At 40.0% G+C, this 23869-nt stretch overlaps 3 protein-coding genes across 5 annotated transcripts in view; 2 read left to right on the top strand and 1 right to left on the bottom strand.

Moving 5' to 3' along the window:
- The window catches only part of agbl4 (ATP/GTP binding protein-like 4), a 260506-nt gene extending 255456 nt beyond the window's left edge, over positions 1 to 5050 (top strand). Inside the window, exons 12-13 of the mRNA XM_026346306.1 lie at positions 4349 to 4442; positions 4594 to 5050. Coding sequence (XP_026202091.1) covers positions 4349 to 4442; positions 4594 to 4693 — 194 coding nt within the window. The 3' untranslated portion in view covers positions 4694 to 5050. The remainder of the gene's footprint in view (positions 1 to 4348; positions 4443 to 4593) is intronic.
- A 591-nt stretch (positions 5051 to 5641) lies between these two features.
- Positions 5642 to 18080, top strand: spata6 (spermatogenesis associated 6). Of its 3 annotated transcripts, XM_026344813.1 has the most exons (12): positions 5642 to 5770; positions 6844 to 6981; positions 7404 to 7452; positions 7586 to 7627; positions 7767 to 7891; positions 9663 to 9743; positions 12252 to 12650; positions 13890 to 13992; positions 14557 to 14597; positions 14952 to 15100; positions 15688 to 15761; positions 16681 to 16814. In XM_026344813.1, the coding sequence occupies exons 1-11, from the start codon at positions 5687 to 5689 to the stop codon at positions 15722 to 15724; spliced, it is 1248 nt and encodes a 415-aa protein (XP_026200598.1). In that variant the 5' UTR covers positions 5642 to 5686; the 3' UTR covers positions 15725 to 15761; positions 16681 to 16814. The 3 variants fall into 3 exon arrangements, with proteins under 3 accessions (XP_026200598.1, XP_026200597.1, XP_026200596.1); XM_026344812.1 differs by lacking the exon at positions 15688 to 15761 and having other exon boundaries at positions 7770 to 7891; positions 16681 to 18080; XM_026344811.1 differs by lacking the exon at positions 15688 to 15761 and having other exon boundaries at positions 16681 to 18080.
- Positions 18081 to 18315: 235 nt separating this feature from the next.
- dnttip2 (deoxynucleotidyltransferase, terminal, interacting protein 2) lies at positions 18316 to 23699 on the bottom strand. Its single transcript, XM_026344810.1, has 7 exons — positions 23614 to 23699; positions 20982 to 22975; positions 20213 to 20351; positions 19903 to 19998; positions 19524 to 19688; positions 19225 to 19334; positions 18316 to 18691 (listed from the first exon to the last, which is right to left on the bottom strand). Exons 1-7 carry the CDS (start codon positions 23677 to 23679, stop codon positions 18595 to 18597), a joined length of 2667 nt encoding a protein of 888 aa, XP_026200595.1. The 5' UTR covers positions 23680 to 23699; the 3' UTR covers positions 18316 to 18594.
- Between the last annotated feature and the right edge of the window lie 170 nt (positions 23700 to 23869).

Below are 23869 nucleotides of genomic sequence, written 5' to 3'. Positions count from 1 at the left end.
AGAATCAAATGCAAACCACAGATAATCAGTGGTGATTTAAATCTTTGGAATCATATGGCCTGTAGATTTTATATATATTTCTATGTATTATTGTTTTCATCTCATTGTTTATTATCTTTGCTGTCATTGGATTTTAATGTTATAAAATAAAACCCCAAAGGATTAATGATGGTAATGAGGAAGGACATAAAGAGAGACTTGAAGCTGTAAACCACCGGCGTGTATACTCATTATTGTGCCTATTGTGCTTTACAGTGGTTTTCTCTGAACTTGAACTTTCATACACAAAGCTGAACCTGTTTGTTTGTAACAAAAAAGGAGTAGAACTCCTATAAAGAAAGATAATAATTAGAATATAAAAATAGTACCCATATTTTATTTTCACAGTAGAATAGATCTGAAGAATCGTGTATTTTTGCTCATGTACACTCTAAGAAAAATTAACTTATTATTGTAATTATTGTTATATCAATATTTATTATTCACCTTTTCTTTTTGTTGCTCAAGTTTCAGAACGTGTCTCCTTGGCAGTGGCAGGTCTTCCTGTCAAAGATTTAATTCAGGCTCTGTTTGTCCCCGTGGGACAGGACGTGAGGTCTTTCAGTGTGTTGAATCATTATTGGGGACAAAAATGTCCTTTTCTGTACTGCTGTTGTTGACAAGGCTCTTAATTAGCATTGATAATTAGTTCTCTGACTGTCGGTCTAGTGACAGAACCTGTCAGTGGCCCATATTGATGGCTTGAACGTCCCCTTGTTTGTCTCCTTGTTAACTCCCATACGATCTGGACAGCATTCTTCGTGTGTCTTGTCCATTTTACCATTGGGGGCCTTGTTGTTTGATCATCACCTTGTCTGTCTGTCTGCCAGGGCCAGGCACAAGGGACATGACGGTGAAAGCCGCTAAATGCCGTGTTGGCAGTAAACAGCTGCAGTAAACAAGTGATGACGTCCTCTTCCCCTTTGTCTCACGTGTCCCGTATCTCATCACTGCCTTAGCTGCTATGCCCTTGAATCATTACAATGACCCGCTATTGATTAGACAAGACCATTATGTGTAGCGGGATGTTAAAGAAACACCTCACAAACCTCAGTGACAGACATTCAAGATGTTGACAGGCTGCACACACACACCTCTATGTCCTCCACAAACTGGAAAATGATTGCAAAACAGTGCTGATAATGCCTTATAGTGAACTATGGTGTAATATAATGTAAGAGATATAATATGAACAGCATTATCAGTATTAGTCTGTGTATTAGTTCAGATGCTGCTGCCTTGAAGTCGAATAAAGCAGCTGAAGATTTTCTAAATATATTTCCACTACCACCTACCTCTGTAATCCAACCTAAAGCCCGCCAACTGTTTCCTGGCTCACACACACATCACTTCCTGCTGCAGCAGCAGCCTTCTTCCAAACCCTACGGTTTCCCCCGGCAAAGCGCCAGACAGTAGTCAGGGCATCCTCTGTGTCTCCTATCATTCGCCCCATGGATGAAGTCCTCGTTCAGAAGCTGACCGTCCATCACAAAACCTCCTGTAATAGACGGTGAGTCGTGACAAGCCAAGCTGAGAGGCCATCTGCGCACGGTGGGGTCCGGGAGATATTTTTGTCACTGAGCATGCTTGGCCAAAGAGCTCAGGACTGGCACCGAGCTCTGCTGATGAAAGAGAACTGAGGAAAACACCAAAAACTTTCCTGAGGTCAGAATGAAGATGTCAAGGATACAAGGAGAGTGATGCTCGTAAATACTGTACATTGCGCAGGTGGATGTCCTTGATGTGTATCAGCTTCTAACAACTACTAGATTAATAACCACAAACACTCCAATCATGTGTTATTTTTACTTGTAGACTGGCTCTGAAGGGAAATGCCAACCTGTATGTTGATTTGGATTTGCATGATATTCATGATTTACAGAGGATGAGGAGCATTTACAGGCATTCTTGTCCCTTTTATGAACAGCTTAAGGGTAATAACTCACTCCATCACTATGCGCATTTCTTCTGACATTTTTAGTAGACTATGATACAAAATAGGTGGAGACCCAGACTTACTAAACAGCCAGCAGCAACCTTCTGCCACCTTGTACAGGGTTTTGACTGAGGCTCACCCTACTAACCAGTCAGAGAGGGTCAATTATTTCAGCCTGACTGATAAGTTTTGTAGCATTCCTGTTGTTGTAATGTCAACGGACTTGGACTTTCAAAGGCAAAGGGAGAGGAAGGACTGGATACACTTGTGTAAGTAGCAAACATAGCTACTGTTGTAGTATGTTTGCTACCTGGTAAACCTGAGTTTGTACGTATGCCGTTATTAACATTTAACTCGGAGCAAAGCTGTGCTGTAGCATTCCCACAGATTTTAATGTCTTTTTTAGAATGATTATGCATTTAAGTTTGCATAAAAACTAAATTTAAGAGGGCATCACTTTACTTTGCTCATCTGTAGTTTTATCTTAACCTAATCAGTATCATCAACTAGCAATCTAATGAGACAGACTGTGAGGACCATGCACACATACATATACACACACAGCAAGCCTCGCCTGATACAGGACTCAGACCAACAGCCAGATGGGGTGTAAACATAGACTCTGGAGTCATGTGGAGAGCATTGCTATCAACCTGCCGGGTGAATAATGAAGAACTGTGCAGACTCTTGAAAATATACTCAAAGGCGAAGGTGACAGACTCACTTCAGAGAGGCTCACTTGCATAGACTAACTTACCATTAATACGAGAACCTGGCCAAGGATGGATGGTTTCCAAGTTAACAACACTGGACAGTCTCTTTTCACCTTTATAGCAACTAGGGTTTATGTAGCATGGGTCATTTTTTCCATCATTAAAAGAAAGGGGAAAGGAAGAATAAAAATGAATCTCCATTTTTTTATCTTTGTCTGTATGCCAGTTGTTTCAATCACATAGTTGTGACAGATAAATAGTCAGCAGATGACAGATTCTATCTGAGTATCAACAAGGTAATGACAGGGGAAAGTGACAGATTATGTCTCTGTGTTGCTCTATCATGTTCCAGTCTGGTGAAATATGACAGTAGCTAAACACCAATGCCTTGAAATAGACAAAACATGTATTTCTTGTTCTTTTTGTGTTGAGATCTATGCGTGGCAGTATGATTGGCAGCTGATATTGATGGTGTTTTTCAGTCCACTCGCCTCAGTGATTTGATGAAATTTACTTCTTTTAGTGACACTGTTCTCATTTATGTGTATTTACTATATCCTCACTCTTGGTGATTGGAAACAGTGTTGGCAGCCTGATTCACTACTTCTTCATTATCTGAACCTGATTGTCATCATTACTTGCACTGCTGGCCTAATGATCACCAGCTCAGCAACAGCACTCATATACACTCAGGTGTTTTCTAAAAGCAGTGAAGTTATTGATATTGTTCCTAATGTAGTGAGGAGCATTTGAGCAGGGCGATGATGTGTATGCTCACCTTTGAATTTAAATAAGGCCTCCATGTATAAGTAATTGCTTTTGTGTGACTCCTACCAGCATCATGCATTTAGCTGACGTGAGTGAAATGTGGTTGATTTAGCTTCACTTTGTTCAGAGTGCAGCATGTTGTACCTTCAGGATTTACATCCTCTGCTCATTTCTCCAAGCATTAGTCCCACGTTATTTACTGTAGCTTACCGGGCAGGTTTTGATGATAGAAAGGACATTGTAATGGTTTGTTATATATTATTTTATGTTGCACAGTAGTGTGGTTTGAATAAGTCATGCATCGTAGATATTACAAAACTGTGAGTCCTGAACTTTATATGTCATGGCTGGGGATCTTTATGATCTCATAAACACAAACATTCAGATGACATGCTAGTTTGCTAATATGGGTTGTTAGAAGATAGTGGAGTCTGGAGCTGATGTTTCAATGTTACAGTTAGATCTGTAGCAGAAGCAACAGCAGTTAGTTATCTAACCCTCTGAACTGTCATTTAGTCACACAATCGTTTGTTGCTTGCTGTCTATACTTACATGGTTTATCTGCTTATGGGGGCACATTTCCTTCAATTTGATAATGATGTTTAATGCAATATACTTCACAGCTGTTGCATCAGTTCTCACCAGCATGAAGGAATAACTCTTCACAATTAGTGTCTCATAATTCAGTGAAGCAGAACTACTAACAGTAACGATGGGTTCATTCCAGCAAATATTGCAATACAGTCAATCAATTTATTACGTTATCGTGTAGTCACTTTTGTTTTAGCTCTGTTTTTGGTTTCCACTATCTAATGTGAGAAATGTCTGGCTCTTGTTTCTCTATGTTCACTATCTCACTCAAAGATAAATAACTTTAACTTCATAACCTCAGACATGAAGCTGGGTAGAAATGTGGCTAGAACCTTCCTGGATTATTATAAACTGAGCAACCTTATCAATGACAACAGACCAACTCACATTCAAAGGTAAAACTGAATTGCGTCATGAAAAAATACTGTTAGAAACCAAAAGTTAATTATTTCCATTTGCATAATATTAAATCTGTCTTTGCTGTACCATTTCCTGAACATGATGCTACCAACTCAATTATTCATGTTAATATGTTTCTGTCTCCAGTGCTGAGGTGATGTCCCAGACACTTGATGGGAAGGACAATGGTGTTGGCAGAGACGCAGCGAACAAAGGGAGAGAAAAGAGCCAGGGTGTCAGGCACTAGACGGACTGATGGACACAGACTGAGCATGTATAAAATGCAGAGCACCGTGGCAGGAGGATCCTTCACACTTCATTGCTTTTAGAAGCTCCACATCTCACTGGCTATGAAGACTTATTTTCACAGATTTGTAACAGTGTGGTGACTGATACTTGCAGGACTAAAATCAGAACAAGTGTCCTCCAGGGTTATTTAGCGACTATAAAATGTGAACTGCTGAATGCCATGGGGAGACACGCTGGTTAGTCATCTGTATTCCATGTGAGGCCTTCATACAGCAGATCTTTTTTGTTTGTTTATACAGTTGTAAATAAATGCATGCTTTCCTGCTGTTACTGAAACATCTTGTGACTTGATTTGATGCTGTTAATATTTCTTTTAGTATTATTTATAATTAGTCATTAAACACTTGACCTGTTCATCATACTGTTGCTCCTTTATTGCAGTAGTGATAATGTCAATAATTGTGTTTATATAAATGAGTTTCAGTCATAAATATCCATTGAGCATGCTGCAGAGTGGTCATAAGAGCTCTATGACCTGTCAGACATACGAACTTGAAAGAGACACAAACTTATCACAAAGAAATGCACAAAGTACAACCACAAAGAGAGCAAAAGCATGCCTGTAAGATGCAGAAAGGACAAAAACCCACAAAAGACAACAATGTCAACAGGATATTAAAACATATTATAGTTTTGTTTACATGTCTAAATCTTCATTTGCTCTATTTTAACTGAGTTAACGGCGCAGACTGAACATGCACCGCTTTGTTAGATGATTGCAGATTTCCGATCTGGGATTAAATCACAGATTAGGAGGTCGAAGGGAGATTTAACAGTGATTGTGCGCTCAAACACTTCTGCGTGCGTGTGCGTGTGTGTACGTGTCGTGCGCGCGCAGAGAACTTCTGGTTTGCTGCATCTCGGTCACGTGACTCCACGTCCGCTCCGTTGCTGTTTGCAGCCATGACAACGACGTCAGGAAATCGGATGAATGGCCTCTAACAAGAAGCAGCTTCTCTCCTCTAAAGTGCACCAGAAGTCTCTGAAATGCACCCTACATCTGGACATTCAGGCAGTAAGTGTGTCGTGGTGTTGCTGCTTTCATACAAAACATATAAACTGCGCAACGTTAGCTTAGTTGACGTAAGCTAACATAATATGTACGACGGTAAAGATTAGCTAACTACATCCTCTTCTCCCCCAAACTTACCATCTGCATCCAACTTAAAATAAAGTTAAAGTTATCCTGAAAAAATGGTTTAAATGTTAAAGATGCAATTAACTAATTACACCAAGTCACCTCTTCATCTTTAGTTTTCCATAATAGTGTGAAACCTTCTCAGTGTTGTCATTTAATGTTAACTCAACATTATCTAAGTTAGCTAGCTAAGTAACTTAAATTATGCTGAAACAAGTTCTCTTGCGCTAGTTTATATGTATAAACCTTTAGATGTGGCGTGAAAAACACTAAATAAAACCTCAGCCTAATTACTAAACACTAAAATAAACATGTTTTTAACGTTGTGACGTTACAGACTTGTTGCTAATGTAAGCTAGGTTAACTTCCCATGTTTTCCTGTTACGATGCTACTTTGTGCTAACAACTTAATAGATTTATTTTTCTTCACAGACACCTTCAAGATATTTTCTGTACCAATTTTCCTTTAGTTAATACAATCATTAGTGGTGCTTTTAAACATATAATGTGAACGTTAAGACAATATTTACAGTGCCTGCACCTCAATTGCAAGATGATTTGGCTTTAGCTGCACTAACATAACTTTATTAATCCTAGAGGGAAATTATTTTGCCAGGTTACAGCTGCTCTTTGTCCAAAAACAACCACACCAACTTGAATACAAAAATTGGTGATCTGCATCGTGTGAAAGGCATCCTCAAACAACATGGATACCACTCCATACTGAAGAGGCATGCCATTCCCTCTGGGCAACGATTAATTGAGGATAATTTTATTTTACTGCAAGACAATGACCCCAAGCATTCTTCCAGGTTGTGTAAGAACTATGAGAAACTGCAGAAAGCCTGAGAAGAATCTATCTATCTATCTATCTATCTATCGATCTATCTATCTATCTATCATATGTCCTTTTACTTCACAGTTCTTACAGTTATAATATTTGTTTGCAGGTCACATGTCCAGGGGTGCTTCTGTCTAAAAAGAACAATATCTACCTCAGTGTGTGCATCATGGGCCAATACAAGAAGACTCCCTGTTTGCCCCCTGTCTTTCCGTTACTTTTTCACCACAAAATGGTCTTTGTCAAGGTGAGAATAATAACGTTTTTTGGCATTTATGCCTTTTATTTGATAGTTTATTAGTCAAGAGAAGAGGAAACACGGGTGAAGAGTGCAGGGTTTGACATGCAGCATTTTTTTCATATAAATCCTTATGTATATGTTTATGCTTTTTGTTCTTGCTTAGCTGCACTTATTCACTTGGGGCGGCTTTCCGTCAAAATTACTCATCTCCTTTTAGGTGGTAACAAGCTGTGGAAGCAACTGAGCTGAATTTTTGCATTAAGTTTGAAGATTCAAATCAGCAGTACTTCAGTCTGAACATTATTGTGCCAGTTCCTGATAAAAAGAGGCCTTCTATTCCCTGGGGAGATTGGCTGAGTTAGATACCCAGCTGCCCGTCCCATCTTGTTATAAGTATTGATTTGTCTGCACTGTGTCTGTTTTACCAGACTTTCCCCGGTGTTGTTGACCCTGCTGATGTGGCTGACCTCCTTGAAGGTAAACAGCCATCTGGGATTTGCTTTCTCATCTCTAAGCCCTGAATTCTTTGCTATGCAAGCTTATATTCTAGGCTATTAAGTGTGATACTGATCGTTAGCTCATAGTTTATTTGTGCTTTACTTCCTCTTAGCTGACACAACATCTTTTGAGCTGATTCAGTTGGTGCCTCCAGGTATGCTTTCTGATGATGCCATATGGGCATGTTAAGTCCCCACTGTATCCAGTCATTACACTGCAAAAACAGGATCCCTAACTTTGTTTGTGTGTGCGTGTGTGTTTGTGTTTACCGTCTCTTTGCATATGGTGTTCAGAAGGTGAGATCCTAGCCACGATGGAGGAAAACAGCAGAGATTTCCTGTATCCCTGTTGCAGACTGAGCTATAGAGAAGGAGCTGCAGAGAGAGAAATACTGATGAAGAAGTCCTCTTCCTTCACTGTAAGCTGTTTTCACCCATTTTTATTTTATTTTCTTGTTTATGAAATTTCTTCAAACACCTGGTCCAATATTTATTAAACTTCTAAGTAAGAATGCTCCGAAGAAAGTAGAAGAACAAAAGTTCTTCGGTAAGTGTGAGTTATAAGACACGTCTGTTTTTGTAAAATCCTTAATATTTCTAGTTGTAATTAACGTGAAATTCACAATAATTTAAATAAAGTTGGCTTAATTAGCAAGACTCTGCTGGAAGATAAGTGAGAACAATCCTGATAAGGATAATGTTGTACCACTACAGTAACTGACAAGCAAAGTTGCTGGTTTTTGCACATGCAAAAACAAGATTTGTTGTAAGATAAGATAAACTTTATTAATTCCTGAAGGGAAAAATTCTGAATATATAATATGCTAACAGTAAGATAAAACTACAATTTTTAAATTACTCTTCTCGGCTGATATGTAATTTATTATGACCATTTATATTTTGTACAATTACACAGAAAAAGGTGTGTTCTGCCCTTATGTAACACTGCAGACATTTACAGTAAGATCTGCTCTTCACCAACTTAAGAGAGTATTCTTAACAGAGCAAAAACTGTAGGAGGCATGGTTTTGCAGCTACTGAGTGTGATGTAAAGGATCAGGGCACATGAAGGAGGCTGGTCTCTGCTGACTGTAGCATGTAGAGTCGGAGCTAACAGCTATGACCAGCTCCTGCCGATCTTTCCTTTTCTCTGCTGGGAAGGCAGGGAGACTGGTGTAGTAATAAGACATTTTTTTAGTTTTTTAAGAGTGAATTCATTGTTGAAATTACCAGGCTTAAAGATCTTGTTTAGGTCTGAATTAGATATTAGATATTTTTTGTCTATGATATTAGGAAAATCACCTGTGTCAATGTCGACCGCACAAAAAAGATTTAAGGAGTGACTTCTGTTTGCATCTTTTTGATAAGTAAAGACCAAGGCATAACTTATATCACTAATGCCTTCAGAGATACCTGAACAACTGCACACTGTTAAATTTTTTAAAGTGGAGGATTTTCCTGTTGGCTGATGCATTTACATGTAACTCATGTCGAAACAGTTGGACACTGTGCTCACTGTGTGATTCAGTTTGACTGGCACCAACATTAAACCTGTCAGTTGTAGACTAGAGAAGATTGTTGCTTTCTCTGTATGAATTTCCTCCTAATCTCAGTGACTTTTATTTTCATGCATGTGACAGGCAGGTACCACCAAGATAACAATTTCACAAGCAGTGTCTTGTCTTAGACATTGGGAAGTATTTTCCTCAGAGGTGATTTTTCTTATATGGCTGTCATCTGTCTTTGCTATAGACCAAAAAAAAAAAAAAACTAAACTGAGAACTTCCCCTCTTTTTAATTGCCCATCATCTTGTCATTTTCGGTTTTCAACGTCTTATATCATCAGTTTCTCTCTCTACCTCATCTCTTCAAGGCTGCGGGTGGCTTTTCTATCCTGCACTCATCTTCTGAGGCACTAACTGGCATGTGTGAATGTTTCTAAACACTGTTCCCCTTTTTGTGTTTGTGTGTTTGATGCATACATAGCAATTTAGATGTCTCTTTCTAAAAGGCCTGTTATTTAAACATCACTGGAGCTTCGTTTTTCTCCAATTGGGTATTCTCAAGCCAGGTGTAGAGTAAAGATTTGTGGTTGTAAATTAGTGTTGAAGCAGCACTGTTATCTATCCTTGTGTCTTTATCTCCTTGTTAAAGGTGTTGTGTTTGTTCCTATTTTGTCTCTCTCTCCAGGGAATCTCCCCTAAAGTGGAGTTTGCCACGACGTCAGTCATAGAAGAGTGTCATTGGAGAGATAGCCGACCAGCCTCACCTGTAAGTGTGGCCCTTCGTTGCATGTCATAGTAACGTGTGCAATCACCCATGTCCAGTTTTTCACATTTGTTGTGTTGGATTGTTGTGCTCTTGGTTTATCTGAGTTATATTTCTGCACTGATAGAGGCCTGCCTTTCATAAACACAAGTTGTTTGTCTTTCAGAATAGCTTTGTCAAAATTCAAACAATCTATCAACGTGCCACTCATAAGTCAAATAAACAGTGTGTTTATCGTCCTTCCTCAAAGTTCAGAATGTCTGGAGTTTGATCACAGCTCTGCATAAGTGTTCAACAGTGAAGATTCATCTCCAGTGGGTTCTAATGAGTGGTATCACTCACCATCAGATTTGTCTGTTTCCACCATACATACCCACCTTCTTTTGTTGCCATGGCTACTGCATCTATCTATCCATAGTGGCAGTGTTTCAAGGGTATCTGTACACTCCTTATGAATGTAATTACAGGGAGGGAGATATGTGATGCTGATAGCGAGGCTTCTCTCACATCTCCAGCTAGCTGGGAGTTAACGCAATTTTTGTCACAGAAGCAGTCAGACAGTTTTTTTACGTTAACCATCGAGACTCAGGGTCACCTGTATCTGTCACACTGTGTCCTTGTGACTTTTAAAATGTAACTGTGCTTAGCTGTATGAGATCACATTTTACTTATTTCTCGCCTCTTTTCTCTTTTTCTGTTTGCCTCTGCCTTTCTTTAGTTGTGCAGATGAAGGAGGTTTTTATGTTTCCATCAATGCTGTATATAGCTGAAACAATTAGTTGATTAATCAATTAGTCAACCAACATGAAAAACAACAAATAATAGTTTTTTTGGACAAATGATTAATGGTTTAAGTCATTGTTTAAGCACAAATGCCAAACACTCACTGCTCTCAGTCTCTCAGCTGTGAAGATTTATTGCTTGTCTTTGTCTTGTGTTATTGTGACTTGAATATTATGTTTTGCACTGTTAGTCAGACAAAAAACAAACGATTTTATGACCTCACCCTGTACTGAAGAATATTGAAATGAGAATTTTTCTCTATCTAACCAGTTTTGATCAAGTGGTTAATTAGAGAAAGCTGATTAACTGGTAATGAAAATAACCCTTAGTTTTACCTATACTTAAGTATTATTGATGGCCATGTGTGAATCTGACCGTGTGAGGTGTGTTATCTCAGCAGACAGAGCAAGAGAATGCTCGGATGGGCTGAAAAACAAGATGAATAAAAGTCTTTCACAAACTGTTAGTAACACATGATCCTTCGCACAGCAGTTGGCATGTTGTACCAAAAACACTACCATGGATTTCCCACGTGCAGTAAAGCTAAGCTATTTGTTTAAATAGGATGTCATTGACAGTCAGGCAGATTGTCAGAGTGTTCTCCTGGCCCCTTGGGGGATGTCTGGATCAGAGCACCGCTGTGGCTGTCAGACAGTAGAATTTCTCCATTTTCTCTTTTCTAATGGATCCTCAGCATAGGCATTTCCCTGACTGCCTGCCTGTCTGCCCGCCATCTGACAAAACAAATCCTGTTTTAATAGATTTAGAAAGACAGCAACTTCCAAAAGTACTCTAAAGCTCTGTTAATGAAGGTACACCCAGGTTTTAGCGGCATCTAGCTACCTCTTGCCAAATTTAGTCTATTTTCAGTAAATTGTCATTCTTCTCATTTAAATGGCCTGTTTGTGATCCCAAAGTTATTTTAATTATATTGACGAAGTAAGTTTTGTTCAACAGTGTCTTTATTACACACTGCCAACTGTGAAAATAACAGCTAATCACATCACAGAAGCCTTCAAAATTTAGTAAGAGTGACTGACTGACCATCCACCACCGAAGAAAAGAATGCTGAGAGGAAGTCTAAAATGATGGAGCATGTGTAGAGAGAAGGGCATACTTGTCTTAATTCCATTAAATCAGACCATTCTCAAATGCCAGCCTCAATGAGGATTTATTCATCATTTAGTTTCTCTTAAAAATAATTTTAATGTTGTGTGATTTCCCTAATTAGCATTTAGATTATCTTTGTTTTACAGCCAGGTAATACCTCTTTATCATATTAGACTGGAGATGGCCATCAAATGCAATTAACATTTTATCTTAACTTATTTATCCCCGGTTGGCATTACCCGCAGGAAGTGGGATATTGCATTGGAGAATGATGTTAGTGGCCATTAGAGTTATTGAAGTAATTCTGCAGAGCTTGTCTCCATGGCAGTGCTCACTGCGAGAGCCGTTGTTGTTGTAACACTTAAGCTGAATGATTTAGCTAATGGTTTAATGGTTTTGTCTAGGGAGAGCAAGTCTATGTAGGGAGTGGGAGCAGCTGCCTTAATGGCTAAAATGGCTGACGCATTTGCGCTTCTGTATAAGAACAACATTGTGGTCTGCTGAGAAATCTAAATTGTTGAGACAAAATTAAGTGTCTTCTTAAAATGGAGACCTGTGAGACCAGCTTGACATTTTTCTCTTTCTGTTTCTCTCTCCTCTTCTGACCCTGCACACCAGAATTGCTGTCTTTCTCCAGTGAGACCATCTTTAACCCCATGCAGTCAGAGTTCAGCGGAAAAGCCTAATGGGAAATGCGTCTCTTTGAAAAGTGGAAAAGAAAAGCTAAATGTTGAGGCTACAAATTCTGAACCATTATCATCATCTAGACACTCTCCTTCATTCCCACGCGCCCGCAGTCTTTTGAAAAAGAAGAAGGAAAGAAAACACACTTCTCCACGGGTTTCTGTGGACACTGGCTACCAGCAGCCCACAGTTTCCTCAACAACACGAGCTCTGTCTCCCTACACTCACCGCAAGATGTGCCAGCTTTCAGAGGACGCCAGGCAGAGGCTCAGCCACCTCCAGCTGGGCCCTCACCACTTCAGGAAGGAGATAGAGAGCCAGCCACCCTTCTTGGTCAGTAACATCACATATATTCCTCTAAACTGAAAGCAGTTGATAAAAAAGGTGGTACAGTTGGCTTGTTTAATGCCAAAAATACATGTGCTCAGAGAACAGGGGTTACAAAGTTAATGGGATCCTGAAATGATGTGGCGTAAACCTCAGTGGGACCTTCCCAAAATTTAACGTTAATCTTGTAGGGAGATTAAGTGGAGGGCATAATAAGAGCAGTGTTAATCTTTTTACCTGAGCCGTTAATGGATTTTGACGTCATGAAAATGTTTTGCTATGTATGCATGTACTAAGGCCTATTATCCTCACAGAGGGGTTTGTGTCTGTATTTAAGCTGGAACACGGTTATTTCTTAACTCTTTAATTATGACCATATCACTTAGAGAGATTTGCATATAAAAGGGGGTGATTTACTGATCATGCAGCCTTGGGGAATAATGTGAAGTCCATGGACAAGAACAGAGCATCTAGTCTGTCACTCCCTCCCCTGCTCCACTCTGTGTTCCTTCCTCTTCATTTACATCAAATCTAATCCTGAGGTATGAATATCAAAATCCTCTAGCACACTGTTATTAAAAGAATTATTAAGTACCCAGTTGTTTGTTATTGTCACACACATGAATGGAATTTACGAGAATACAACAGAGGTTTTATTAAAGAGAGGAGCATACTTTGCCTGCTGTGGTTTTCCTCGGGGAAATTGCTCTGTCTACAATTAACCTTGGTAATTGAGAGTCAAGCTGCAATTAACAAATAGATACCTAATGAAGTAGCTTAGCCCCATGGTGAATGCATTATCAGTGCATGTGTCAGAAACTCCTGGTTTGCGGTTTGTGTGTAGAGGGAAACGTGTTGCTATAGATAAGCAGAACTCTGGTTGTAAGTGATACGTTAGAGGGTTATTCTATATAAATCTTGTTTTTTCATCTTATGTTCTTGCTGAACTGATTTGGCAGTGAGATGAAGATACTGTAAATACTGTAACAAAACAAGCACAAAGGGTTCTTCCGTTGTTGTGTTTTTTTTTTATCTGGCACAAACTGAAATGCATGGTGTAGTTTTCATTTATGATTTACTGTTTGAAGTTGATAAATTGTGTGATGGCTTCAAGTTATGTGGATATAAAGTGAATTTATTCCTCACTGAGTCTCCACACAACCTATTTGTGTAGGTGTTCTACTATGTATGCAGAATTATGTTTATGTTAAACAACTAATTATTTTTTGTCGTGTATTATGCCAGGTCTCCCGTTGCAGTAATGTGTCTTGGGTGGGAACTCCTTCTTCCCCTCCCCAGAGTGGTAGCATTCATCAACGCTCTGTCAGTTTCTCAGCTGATCATGCAGGTAATGTAGGCAATCACTGACATGTATAAATGGAAAACATGCACCCAGGACCATGTGATACCTGCTGCAGAAATAATTTTGTGACAGAGCAATGGACAAAAATTGACTGATTTGAATTGTTTGCACCCAAGCCTGAAAAGTTTGCCATTGGTTGAATGATTTGTTGTGTTTATTACTTCCTTGTTATTATGTATGTGTATATGTGTGTGTACATATATGGTCAAATGGTAGAGGACTGGCTTAGCATCCCAAGGTTTGTGGTTCGATTCCTGGTTCCTCTTGGACAAGACACTGAAGCCCTATAGTGGCGCTGATATATACTGTCTGGCAGCTGTCGAACCATATATATACAGTTTATATATACGAACATATGTGTATTGTTATCAGGTTTGGTTTGTTCAGTTGTTTCTGTACTCATTTTCATTTTCACTGGTGGATTGATAAACAGTTCAGAACTATTGCATGTATATACAGATCTGTAATGCAGGAAAAGTTAAAATTATATCTGTACAGAATAGTGAGTTTTCTGTTTTATAAACCTCTGATGTGTTTTTGTCATTGTAGACTCTTCACTCCTGGGGAGTTACAGACCGAGGACAACCAGAGTAAGTCATAGCTATAACATTTTAAAGCTACAGATACAGGAACCTACTTTTATTTTAGCATCTCTTTACTTTCATTCATATCATTTACACAGTCAATGAAATTAGAATTTAAACCTCATGTGACCCACTGTCGTTAAACATCCGGCCAAGTTTAAGTGAGAAATTCTGATATTTTTGCTTGATTTATACGTTTTGGAGATTCTCATTTATTCTAAACAGTAATAAAACAATGACTACCTGATGGGTTGGGCAGAGTGATGTGGAGTGTAGTGGAGCAGGGCGAGGGAACGTGTGGATTGATTTCGAGCCTCTAGCGCTACACTTTACACCCTGTTGCCCTGTGACCTCTTTCAGGTGAAGGTCCGGGAATCTCCAGAGACACAGTCCAGACATAAAGAGCAGACCATAAGCCCTGTGAGAGGCGCTGCCTCAGCTCAATCTACCCTGGTTGTGTCAAACTCCAGAAGTCCTCTGAATCTCAGCAGCCATTCCCTGAGAGAAAGGTAAAGACCTTCCCCTCAACCTGACCTTGACAATGAAGTAGCATTCATCGTCTTTAATGTAACATAACATGGTAAATCTGATGTCTACATCTTGAAGGTGAGTAGCAAGACCCTATATGTAGCGTTTATTTTTAATTATTTTATGTAATGTTATTAGATCTGCATTAGTCCAGCACTCCGTATCACCTCCGAATCCTCAATTTGTCTTATTTAGCTGCAAAACCAGCTGATTTTTTCCTCATGCCAAAGCAAGAACGAGCACAATCATTTGCCCTAAATCTTTCCTGATTCATCTGGGTGTTCACTCGCAAGATTTTAAAAGCTAAAGAAACACCTGTAGAAATATAGAGCAAATATATAGCAGTCCAATGACACATTTGTCCTACAGCGATGCTACTTTCTGTGTATGTGTGCATGCACTCATACACATCCAGTCTTTAATTTTGATCATACTCGACAGGCAGGATGAATTCTCCTCCACCTCTTAAATTACAGAAGCTGATGTCTTGTCATGTTTGTTCATTACTGAGAGAGGAGGCAGAGAGAAGGGAAAACAAAGAGGAAAATGGTATTGATTTGTGTTTCAGCTCGAGTCTGATGCATTTGACCCGATGCACGCTTTAATACATTCAGAGAGACCTTGTCATCGATCACAGCAGCTGTGAGTTGAACACACCGATGGGACCAATATTCCATTTTGTTTTTGTTTCTCTTCCCTTCCCGTCTGCTCAGTCCATAAGTAAACATTAAAATCAATAGACAATCTTAAACTGCAAAGTAAATTGTAGGAAATGAATGATACTTTTCCCTCAATTGAAAACGCGACAGGAGTTGCAGGGTGGGAGATTAGAGCAGGCCTTTGTAGATTCCCTCCGACAGGGAGAGGGGCACGTCTTACCACAGAATCTCTGATCTATAAAGAAAATGACAGATGCCAGTGGCAACGTTTGCCCCCTAAGTCCCGAAGTCTCAGTCTATTCATGTCTCTGGACGATTTGTCCTTGATGATTTTTTGAAGCAGGTAGTGAGTTTATGTGATTACAGATGAAAAGCTTCCATTCTCACTCTGCGAGCTAGGCCAAGACACCAGTCAGGCGGTCCACCAGTCATCACCCCTCTGCGCCCAACAAATAGACGTGGCTAAGAGGCAATGCTTGAATTTATTACTGTTCACTTCTGTCTACCTGCTATTTCACAACTGCCTGTGGCCAACTTGAAAACATTAATACTATACTGATGGAGCACATTTTTGCAGTAGTAGTTTGAATGCACACACATTTCTGTTAACTGTGAAATTATATTTTGTAATAAATATTTTGCACAAAATGAACGTTCATTTGAACACAGCTGGACACACTAAGGCTTGTGTCCAGGTACTTTTAGCATTGCAGCAGCTCATTTGACTTACGTTAGGTTAGAGCACAGACTAGTGGGCAAAAGTAAAAGATCTTGATAGTAATGAAATTTAAAGCAGAAACAATTAAGTTTTATCATTAGAAGATTCATTAATATCAATTAATAACTAATTACTTTTCAAGCAAAAATGTCAAATATTCTCTGTGTGTGTTTGTGTCCCTCAGGCTCCAAACCAGTCAGACCAGTCCATCTTACTGGGAGATCCACCGCCGAGTCCAGCGGATTCTGCAGACTCACAGAAACACCAGGGGTCATCAAGTGAGCTTTGACCTTTAACTTTCTGTTTGGACTAAAAAATGTGCCAAATATTTGAAGCCTTTCAGTTGTTAAACCAGCAACTTGATAAAATGCACAGACCTGTGAGCTGCATCAAACACTGCCTTATGTTGTTTATAGAAATGAATGAACACACATTAATTCTTACCTCCTAATTGTATCATTCAGCCGTCTCACACATATGTATTTTCATTTATCTCCCTCTAATGTTTATTTCAATTTCAAACCTTCCCAACCACCTGCTGAGCCATGTTTGTCGTTGTCTGCCTCTTTGAAAAGGCAGGAAATTTGCAGGGGTTGTGTTCAAAAGAATCGCAGCACCGCTTCCCTCCCACCCATCAGCTGGGCTGTTTTGTTTTGTTTTTTTAACGCCCTGATGGTAAAACCAAAAAGAGACATTGTCTAATTTCTGTAAAGCTGTGTGTGACATTGGCTCGGCTATAAAGAAGCAACATTTTGTTTGTGTGTGGGAAGGATACATGGTGGATGTAAGCTGCAGCTGTTAAGGGCTCATCTCTCACAACACAAAAGAGAGACAAGAATGTAGCCAAGAGCTACTGCTGGGAGCCAGCAGCTCCAAAAGACTGAAGAGATTTAAGAGAGTGGAAGAACAAAAGTAAAATCCTGAATGAAAGAACAGGAGGCAAAGAAATGTAACCTTAACATAAATTAAGGCAGTCATTCAGATATGCTGAAATGTGTTTGTACACACACTCCTGACACAGGTGTTATCTGCTCTTTAAAGAACACTTCAGCTCTCTATAGGCTTCATCTTACTATAGCAGCTGAATAACACATTTTCATATAAATAATAAGATGAGGTGCCATTGCGTTATTAGACCTATTCACAGATAGTTATAGATAGTCTACTGGAGGCAGTACAGTGGCTACAGTTAAATGATATGAGCAGCCAGGATCTCAGACTGACAAAACATCCATCTCAACTCAAAGCTGGAAGATCAAATACCCCGTCACTTACAGAATGACCATGTGTCAACTTTCTGTGAGAAAACTTCAACTAGTTCACCAGAAACCAAATAAACAAGACAATAGAAGATGATTAAGTTTTTTTTTTTTTTACGTAGCTCCATGTACTTGTATTCACAGGTGGTGTGCTTTTAATAGCCCTGCTTACTCATCCCCAGACTGCATTAGTTTCATATTAAGATGCCATTCTGTCATTTTATTTGTGTATTAACATACATTTAAGTCTATTCCATTTTGTATTACATTATTTATAAATTGGGGTTTCCCCAACTACCAAAAAACAGTAACTATAAATATGTCTAAAATGTATTGTGATCTTTTGACCTTGGCAGCTGTATGTAAATGTTTATTTTTTGGTCCTAAATGATGGTGATGTTTTATCTTACAGGACAAGTTGTTTTTTCACATTTAGTGTTATAAATATTGGTGTCAGTCAAAAAGAACCTGGAGTAGTCATTCCATGTGTAGATTAAAAAAAAAAAAGTGCTTTTGGTTTAAAAGATGTCTCAGTTGTAAATATAAGCATATAGACCATATTTACTGATAATAGTAGAAAGTACTGACTCTTTAATATTTCACTTACTGAATCAACATATCATCTGCAGAGACAAATCAACTCAATCCATGTTTTGAGATTAAGGCTCTTCAGTGAGCATGATTCAGTTCCACGTGGTCATATTCAAGTCACAAAAATATTTTCTATACTCCAGTCGCTGATGACAACAACCCACATCCTGCTGAAGCACTGAAGTTTATAATATCAGCATCTATGAAACCCACTCAAACTCAGTGTTGATCACAACAAGTCCTCAGATTCACTTCTTATGGAATTTATTCTTCTTCTTGTTCCTCCTGCCAGCTCCCTGTGCTGCTTTCTCTATCATAATATTCTGGTATTTCTTCTTGTTGTTCCTGAAAGGAAAAAAGTCGATTTTATGTTTGCACCTTCCAAATTGATGCACATAGATTTTGGTCATCTACCAGTGTTACTTTACAAAAACACAGCAAATACTTTTTGGAGCTAGGCTAAAGTATAACATGTAACCTGGTGTAGAAAGGTTTACACTGTCCACATGGACAGTGTGCTACTCTGTATGATCTGACCTAATAGGTTTCTATTATTAAAAGCAATGGATTTACATGGGTTCCATGGGTTCCTGCTGTATTTTGACCAATGTTATAAACATTGTGATTGTAAAGACTTTGAAATGTGTTCCCCTATTTAAAAACTACAAGTAGATGAGAGAAAGGTGAGAACAGGAAGAGGGGCCCAGTCCATATTTGTTTGTACATCACTAACTTTGCACTCACATTTGCGTTGTTACCACAATATGCAAAATGTTTTTTCAGTAGAATAAAATTTGGGTTTATTAGATTTTCAAATCCTTGTTCCAGAGATTTAACATGATCAACTACATCAGGTGATACTATAGATTTCAACTTACTGTCTGAATTCAGCATCATGCAGCAGCTCCTCCACCATGGTTCTCTTCCTCTCCTTCTTAGGAACACGGGAATGATAGAAGTCGACTGCACTGTCCACCACTGTCCCAATCTGTATCACACACCGACATGTAAATACAGTACACAGTTTGAATTCCTGTGAATGTTGCAGTCTGCTCTATATTTATAGCTTCTTTTTTCAGCCTACAAATCCTTTGCAAGGAAACAAAAATATATAATATAAATACTAATAAAAATAAAGATGTATAACTATGAAGATTTGAGTCTTTTTTTAACTGACCTGAAAATACTTGGGAAAGCCATCTCTATCGTTCTTCTTGTAGAATCTCTTGGGATCCACGGAGCCTCTCATCTTCAAGACTTGGAGATCTCCTTTCAGCTCCTGAGAGATCTCAGGGGCTTTCATATTAAACCAGCCATCTCCTGTGGACTTCCCTCTCTCCTCCTATCAAACAAAATGACTTATGTTATTGCACTAGTACTGTATTAGAAAATTAAACTAAGAAACAGTATTTCTGATTAGTACAATTTAGAGTTTTGGTGATTTGTTGGCATGTTGTTTTGCATCCTAACTGGCTTCACAAATGACATATGTGACAAAACTTTAGTAGGTGGTGACACAGAAACTCCAGATCACAGCATAAGTTTGTGAAACCTACTCGGCGCTTCAATTTTAAGGCTTGTTTGGATTCACTGTATGGAGGCACGGCATCCTTCTTTTCAAAGTCTGGTCCAATCACACTCTTCTTCATCACCTGTGGACAACAGCAAAAATGTCATCACTGCAAAGCACTAAACTCTTATCAACACTCGACTGCTCAAAGACAGAAGTCCAAAGTCAAAGAAGATTGGAGAGAATCACTGTCTCAGATGATATTGGATTTACTCATCCTTGCATAACTACAAAGTTCATTATCTATTCTGTTTCACAGATCCTCTTCAAAAGGGAAAAATCAATCTCTTATTTACCTCATCTTGGATCTTCTTTTCCTTTCGTTTTAGCAGTGAACCGGAGACAGGTTTTGATTTGCTGCCATCAAAATTGATGTATAAACCCCCGAGCGCCTTCACTCTGATGCCGGGGTCAATACGGCTGGACAACTCTTTCCTGAAACAAATTGGCACAAATTCCTCAGGAGAAGCAGATATGTCTCATTCCTCACCTCTGCACGCAGTCACAATAATATGTAATAATGATGTGTCTGAAGAGTGTGGCTCTCCTGTTTATGTGTGCTCCACAGATAATATTCTGGATTACCACTTCGTCTAACGAAGTTAGGTCACTTTGACCTTCATCAGTCAGAGATACCCTGACCTCTGACCTGAGATTTAACTGTTTTTGAAGGAGATTTCTGTTTTTCTAAATAAGTCTTATTGAATGATCAAAACTGAGTTGATCATTCATTCAGTCAGTCAGTGATGTACTGACAGCTGAAGACTGAGAAACATTTTTTCCTTTTATGCCACAGACGTCACTGAAGTCAGAACGAGTTGTGGGAGAAAGACTAAAACACTGCTGGTGTTGGTATTTATTAGAACATACAAAGAATAACAGCAGGCCTGTCCTCTGGGATCCATTTAGCTGTAGAACCAGCTTTATTATTGACCCCTTCCACAGGTCAAATAGGATTGAAAACTACATGTGTGTATGAAACTACACATTTGTGACCTATTTTGTGATTTATGTCTTGGTGCCAGAACCAGGACAAGATATATTGAAAGAAAACCGTATACTTACGACAGAGGATTTCTACTTGAGTAGAGAATTTCTGCATCTTCGTCATCATCGTCATCATCATCCCCCTCCTCATCTACAAACTCCTCATCTTGTGCCTCCTGTTCAGCTTCCTCTTCCTGCTCTCTTGACCTCTCCTTGTAGTATTGTTCATCAGCTTCTTGCCCGGGCCGGGTGTCAATCATAAACAGTCTTTCAACTGATGTAGATGCTGATTCTGATTTCTTTGACAGTATTCCTCTTTCACCCTCCCTGTATTCCACATCCTCCTCTTCAGAACCATCCACCTCCTCCTCCTCTTCGTCATACTCATCTTCATCATCACTACTCTCCAGCAGGCTGATCACTTTTGCATTTTGAACAATGACATCTTTAGGCTGCTGTTCAGAGTCACAGTCCACTGTGATTTTATGCTGCTGTTTAGATGTCACCCGAATGGATTCACTTTGGAGCTCACTGGAATCAGCCACCTGCTCATCATCTGTATTCAGTGTGCTGACTTCCATTTTCTCCACCACACTGGGCTGAGCCTTATCTCCCTGTGATGAGTGGGCATCCACATCAGCGACTTCCACAGCTTCAACCTTCTCTTCGGTGATTTCAGAAGCCTTGTCACATATTGTTACAGTAACTGATTGGCAGGGTTTTGTCGGCTTTGATGACGGGATTATTTCCTGCATCACCTCCATCTCTGAGGTGTCCCTGTCATTATTTTCAGTGGACAGCTCCTCCTGCTGGTCTTTAGTGATCACTGCTGGCTCACGACCAGCTGCTTCTTCACAGCCAGCCATGTCTGATATTAAGGAGGAAACATGGGATTCTCCTTCTGAAATAACATTTACTTCCTTTTCTTCCTCCAACAATGTGCAGTCTGCGTCCATAGCGATCACTGTACTTTCTAACCTAGAGTCATTTAGAGAGCTGTCCTCTTCACTTGGCTCCCCAACTTTTTCCACTACCACGCTAAGATCCTTCACTGTGCGCCTGGAGGCCCGAGTACCTCGGCTACTGTTACCTGAGCCTGTGCGGCTGCTGCAGGGCGTCCCTCTGCCTTGTACAGAGCATGGGCTGCCAGCTGGGGAATGCCCATCTGTCAGCTCAGACTCTGAATCCATGACTTTGGAACTTGCGGTCTTGGTCCGCCTACGAGTGGCCATACTATAAGTGGGCCCAGACTCAAATCCTTCAGACTCACAAGACTGGGGCTCACTGACATCAGCACTAGCTGCTGGCTTCCCTCTTGCTGCCCTGGTACGACGTCCTGGCGTTGCTGGGGACTGACAGCTTTCCAAAGGCTCATCTAGGTGCATGGGGATGGGACCAGTTCGCCTGACGGATCTTGTGGCTCTGCGATATGCAGACCTAGAAATGTCAGCCCCTGAGACACTGGACATGCAGCTGTCTGCATCAGAGACCTCGGAGTCCTCGGTTAGTTGTTTTGCAGATGATCTGGTACGAGCAGATTTTCTCTGACTTCGAGTGACTCTCTTGGATTCTGACACGACAGAGCTACAGGACTCTGTCTCCAGCACCTGGTCGGCCTTGACATCTTCCTTCTCAACACAAGCTGAGTCAGGACTTTCAGGAAGCGTCTTCTTCCTTGTGCTCCGGCGACTACTCCGAACAGCTTTCGATGCAGACACTGCAGACGAGCATGACTCCACCTCAGATATATCCTCCTCTTCCTGACCGACTGTACGGGGTTGTCTCTTCCTGCCCCTGATGCGGGTCACTAATGGCTCAATGTCTGACACCGCAGAGCAGCAGGACTCCAGGTCTGACATGTCTGCTTCGTGCGTTGAGCCCACTGGTGTGGAGGGCAGCTCTGGACTGTGGAGTCTGGAAGCTCTGGTGCATCTTTTTACTGAGGAGGTCGGAGAAGATGTTGGAGGTCCTTCTTCACATTTGTTAGGCTGGCTACTGGTCTCTGCATCCTGGGTAAGACCGTCTGCTTCTTTAGCAGTCCTCCTTGTTCTTCGAGCAGTGGAAGGTGTTGCCTGCGGAGCAGACACAAGACACAGTTAATAAAAAAGACTCTAGCAACAGATGTTTATTATTGTGCACAAATATTATGAAAAGATCCAAAGATCAGGGCCTCCTTTCACGTGTCCTCTGCCCTGTTTGTGGCATTAAAGTCCACCTGGATGTTCTAGTGTTGTCGTGATTTAAATGTATCTAATGTTGGTTGCATGTGTTTTGTTTTGCCATTCAGTAAAGTCTAAGTTTTAGTTCTTCTAGTAAAATACAGGTTGTAAAAAAGTGAGTAAAACGTTCTTATTTAGCACTTATTTAAATTTAGCCTGCTGTTTCTGATTTCGATCTGATGTGAACAGATCTTTAAAAACCAAACTAACCCAGCGATTCAAACCCTCACTGAAGCCGAACAAGCTGTGAGATTATCACTGTGAGATGATCCTTGTCGTGTGTTCATGTGTCTTGTTTTGTCGTGTTTTTCTCACAAACACACAAACGTTTATAAACTGAGCAGACGGACACTGATGGTGCCCACGTGAGCCTGAGAGCCGCTGCACCAGCCCTTTAAATACCACGTAACATGCGTCATTATTACTTATATGAAGCTTTTCGTGATCTCTGAGCATTTACTGCCTAAATATAATGTGTTTTCCGCACGTACCTGGACATCAGAGGACTCTGTTTTAGATGGGGAGTACACGCGTACTCCTCTCCTGGTGGCCACCATCTTGCACGGTGTTGTTTCACTTCCGGTCTGAAGGTCAGACTCGATCAGTCGATAAACTCGTCTGAGTAAGAGACAGGCCGAGCAGTCGAACGCAGAGCTGTGACTCAAAATTATGAATAAGCTTCAACTTATTTTAGTGATCGCATTATTTATGTACTTTAGTCTTAAAATTAATTTATATTAATAATAA

The sequence above is a fragment of the Anabas testudineus genome, chromosome 4 (genome assembly GCF_900324465.2).
Source record: "Anabas testudineus chromosome 4, fAnaTes1.2, whole genome shotgun sequence".
NCBI classification, from domain to species: domain Eukaryota; kingdom Metazoa; phylum Chordata; class Actinopteri; order Anabantiformes; family Anabantidae; genus Anabas; species Anabas testudineus.
Note: the sequence above shows the minus strand (reverse complement) of the source record. Positions and strands in the feature narration are given on the sequence as shown.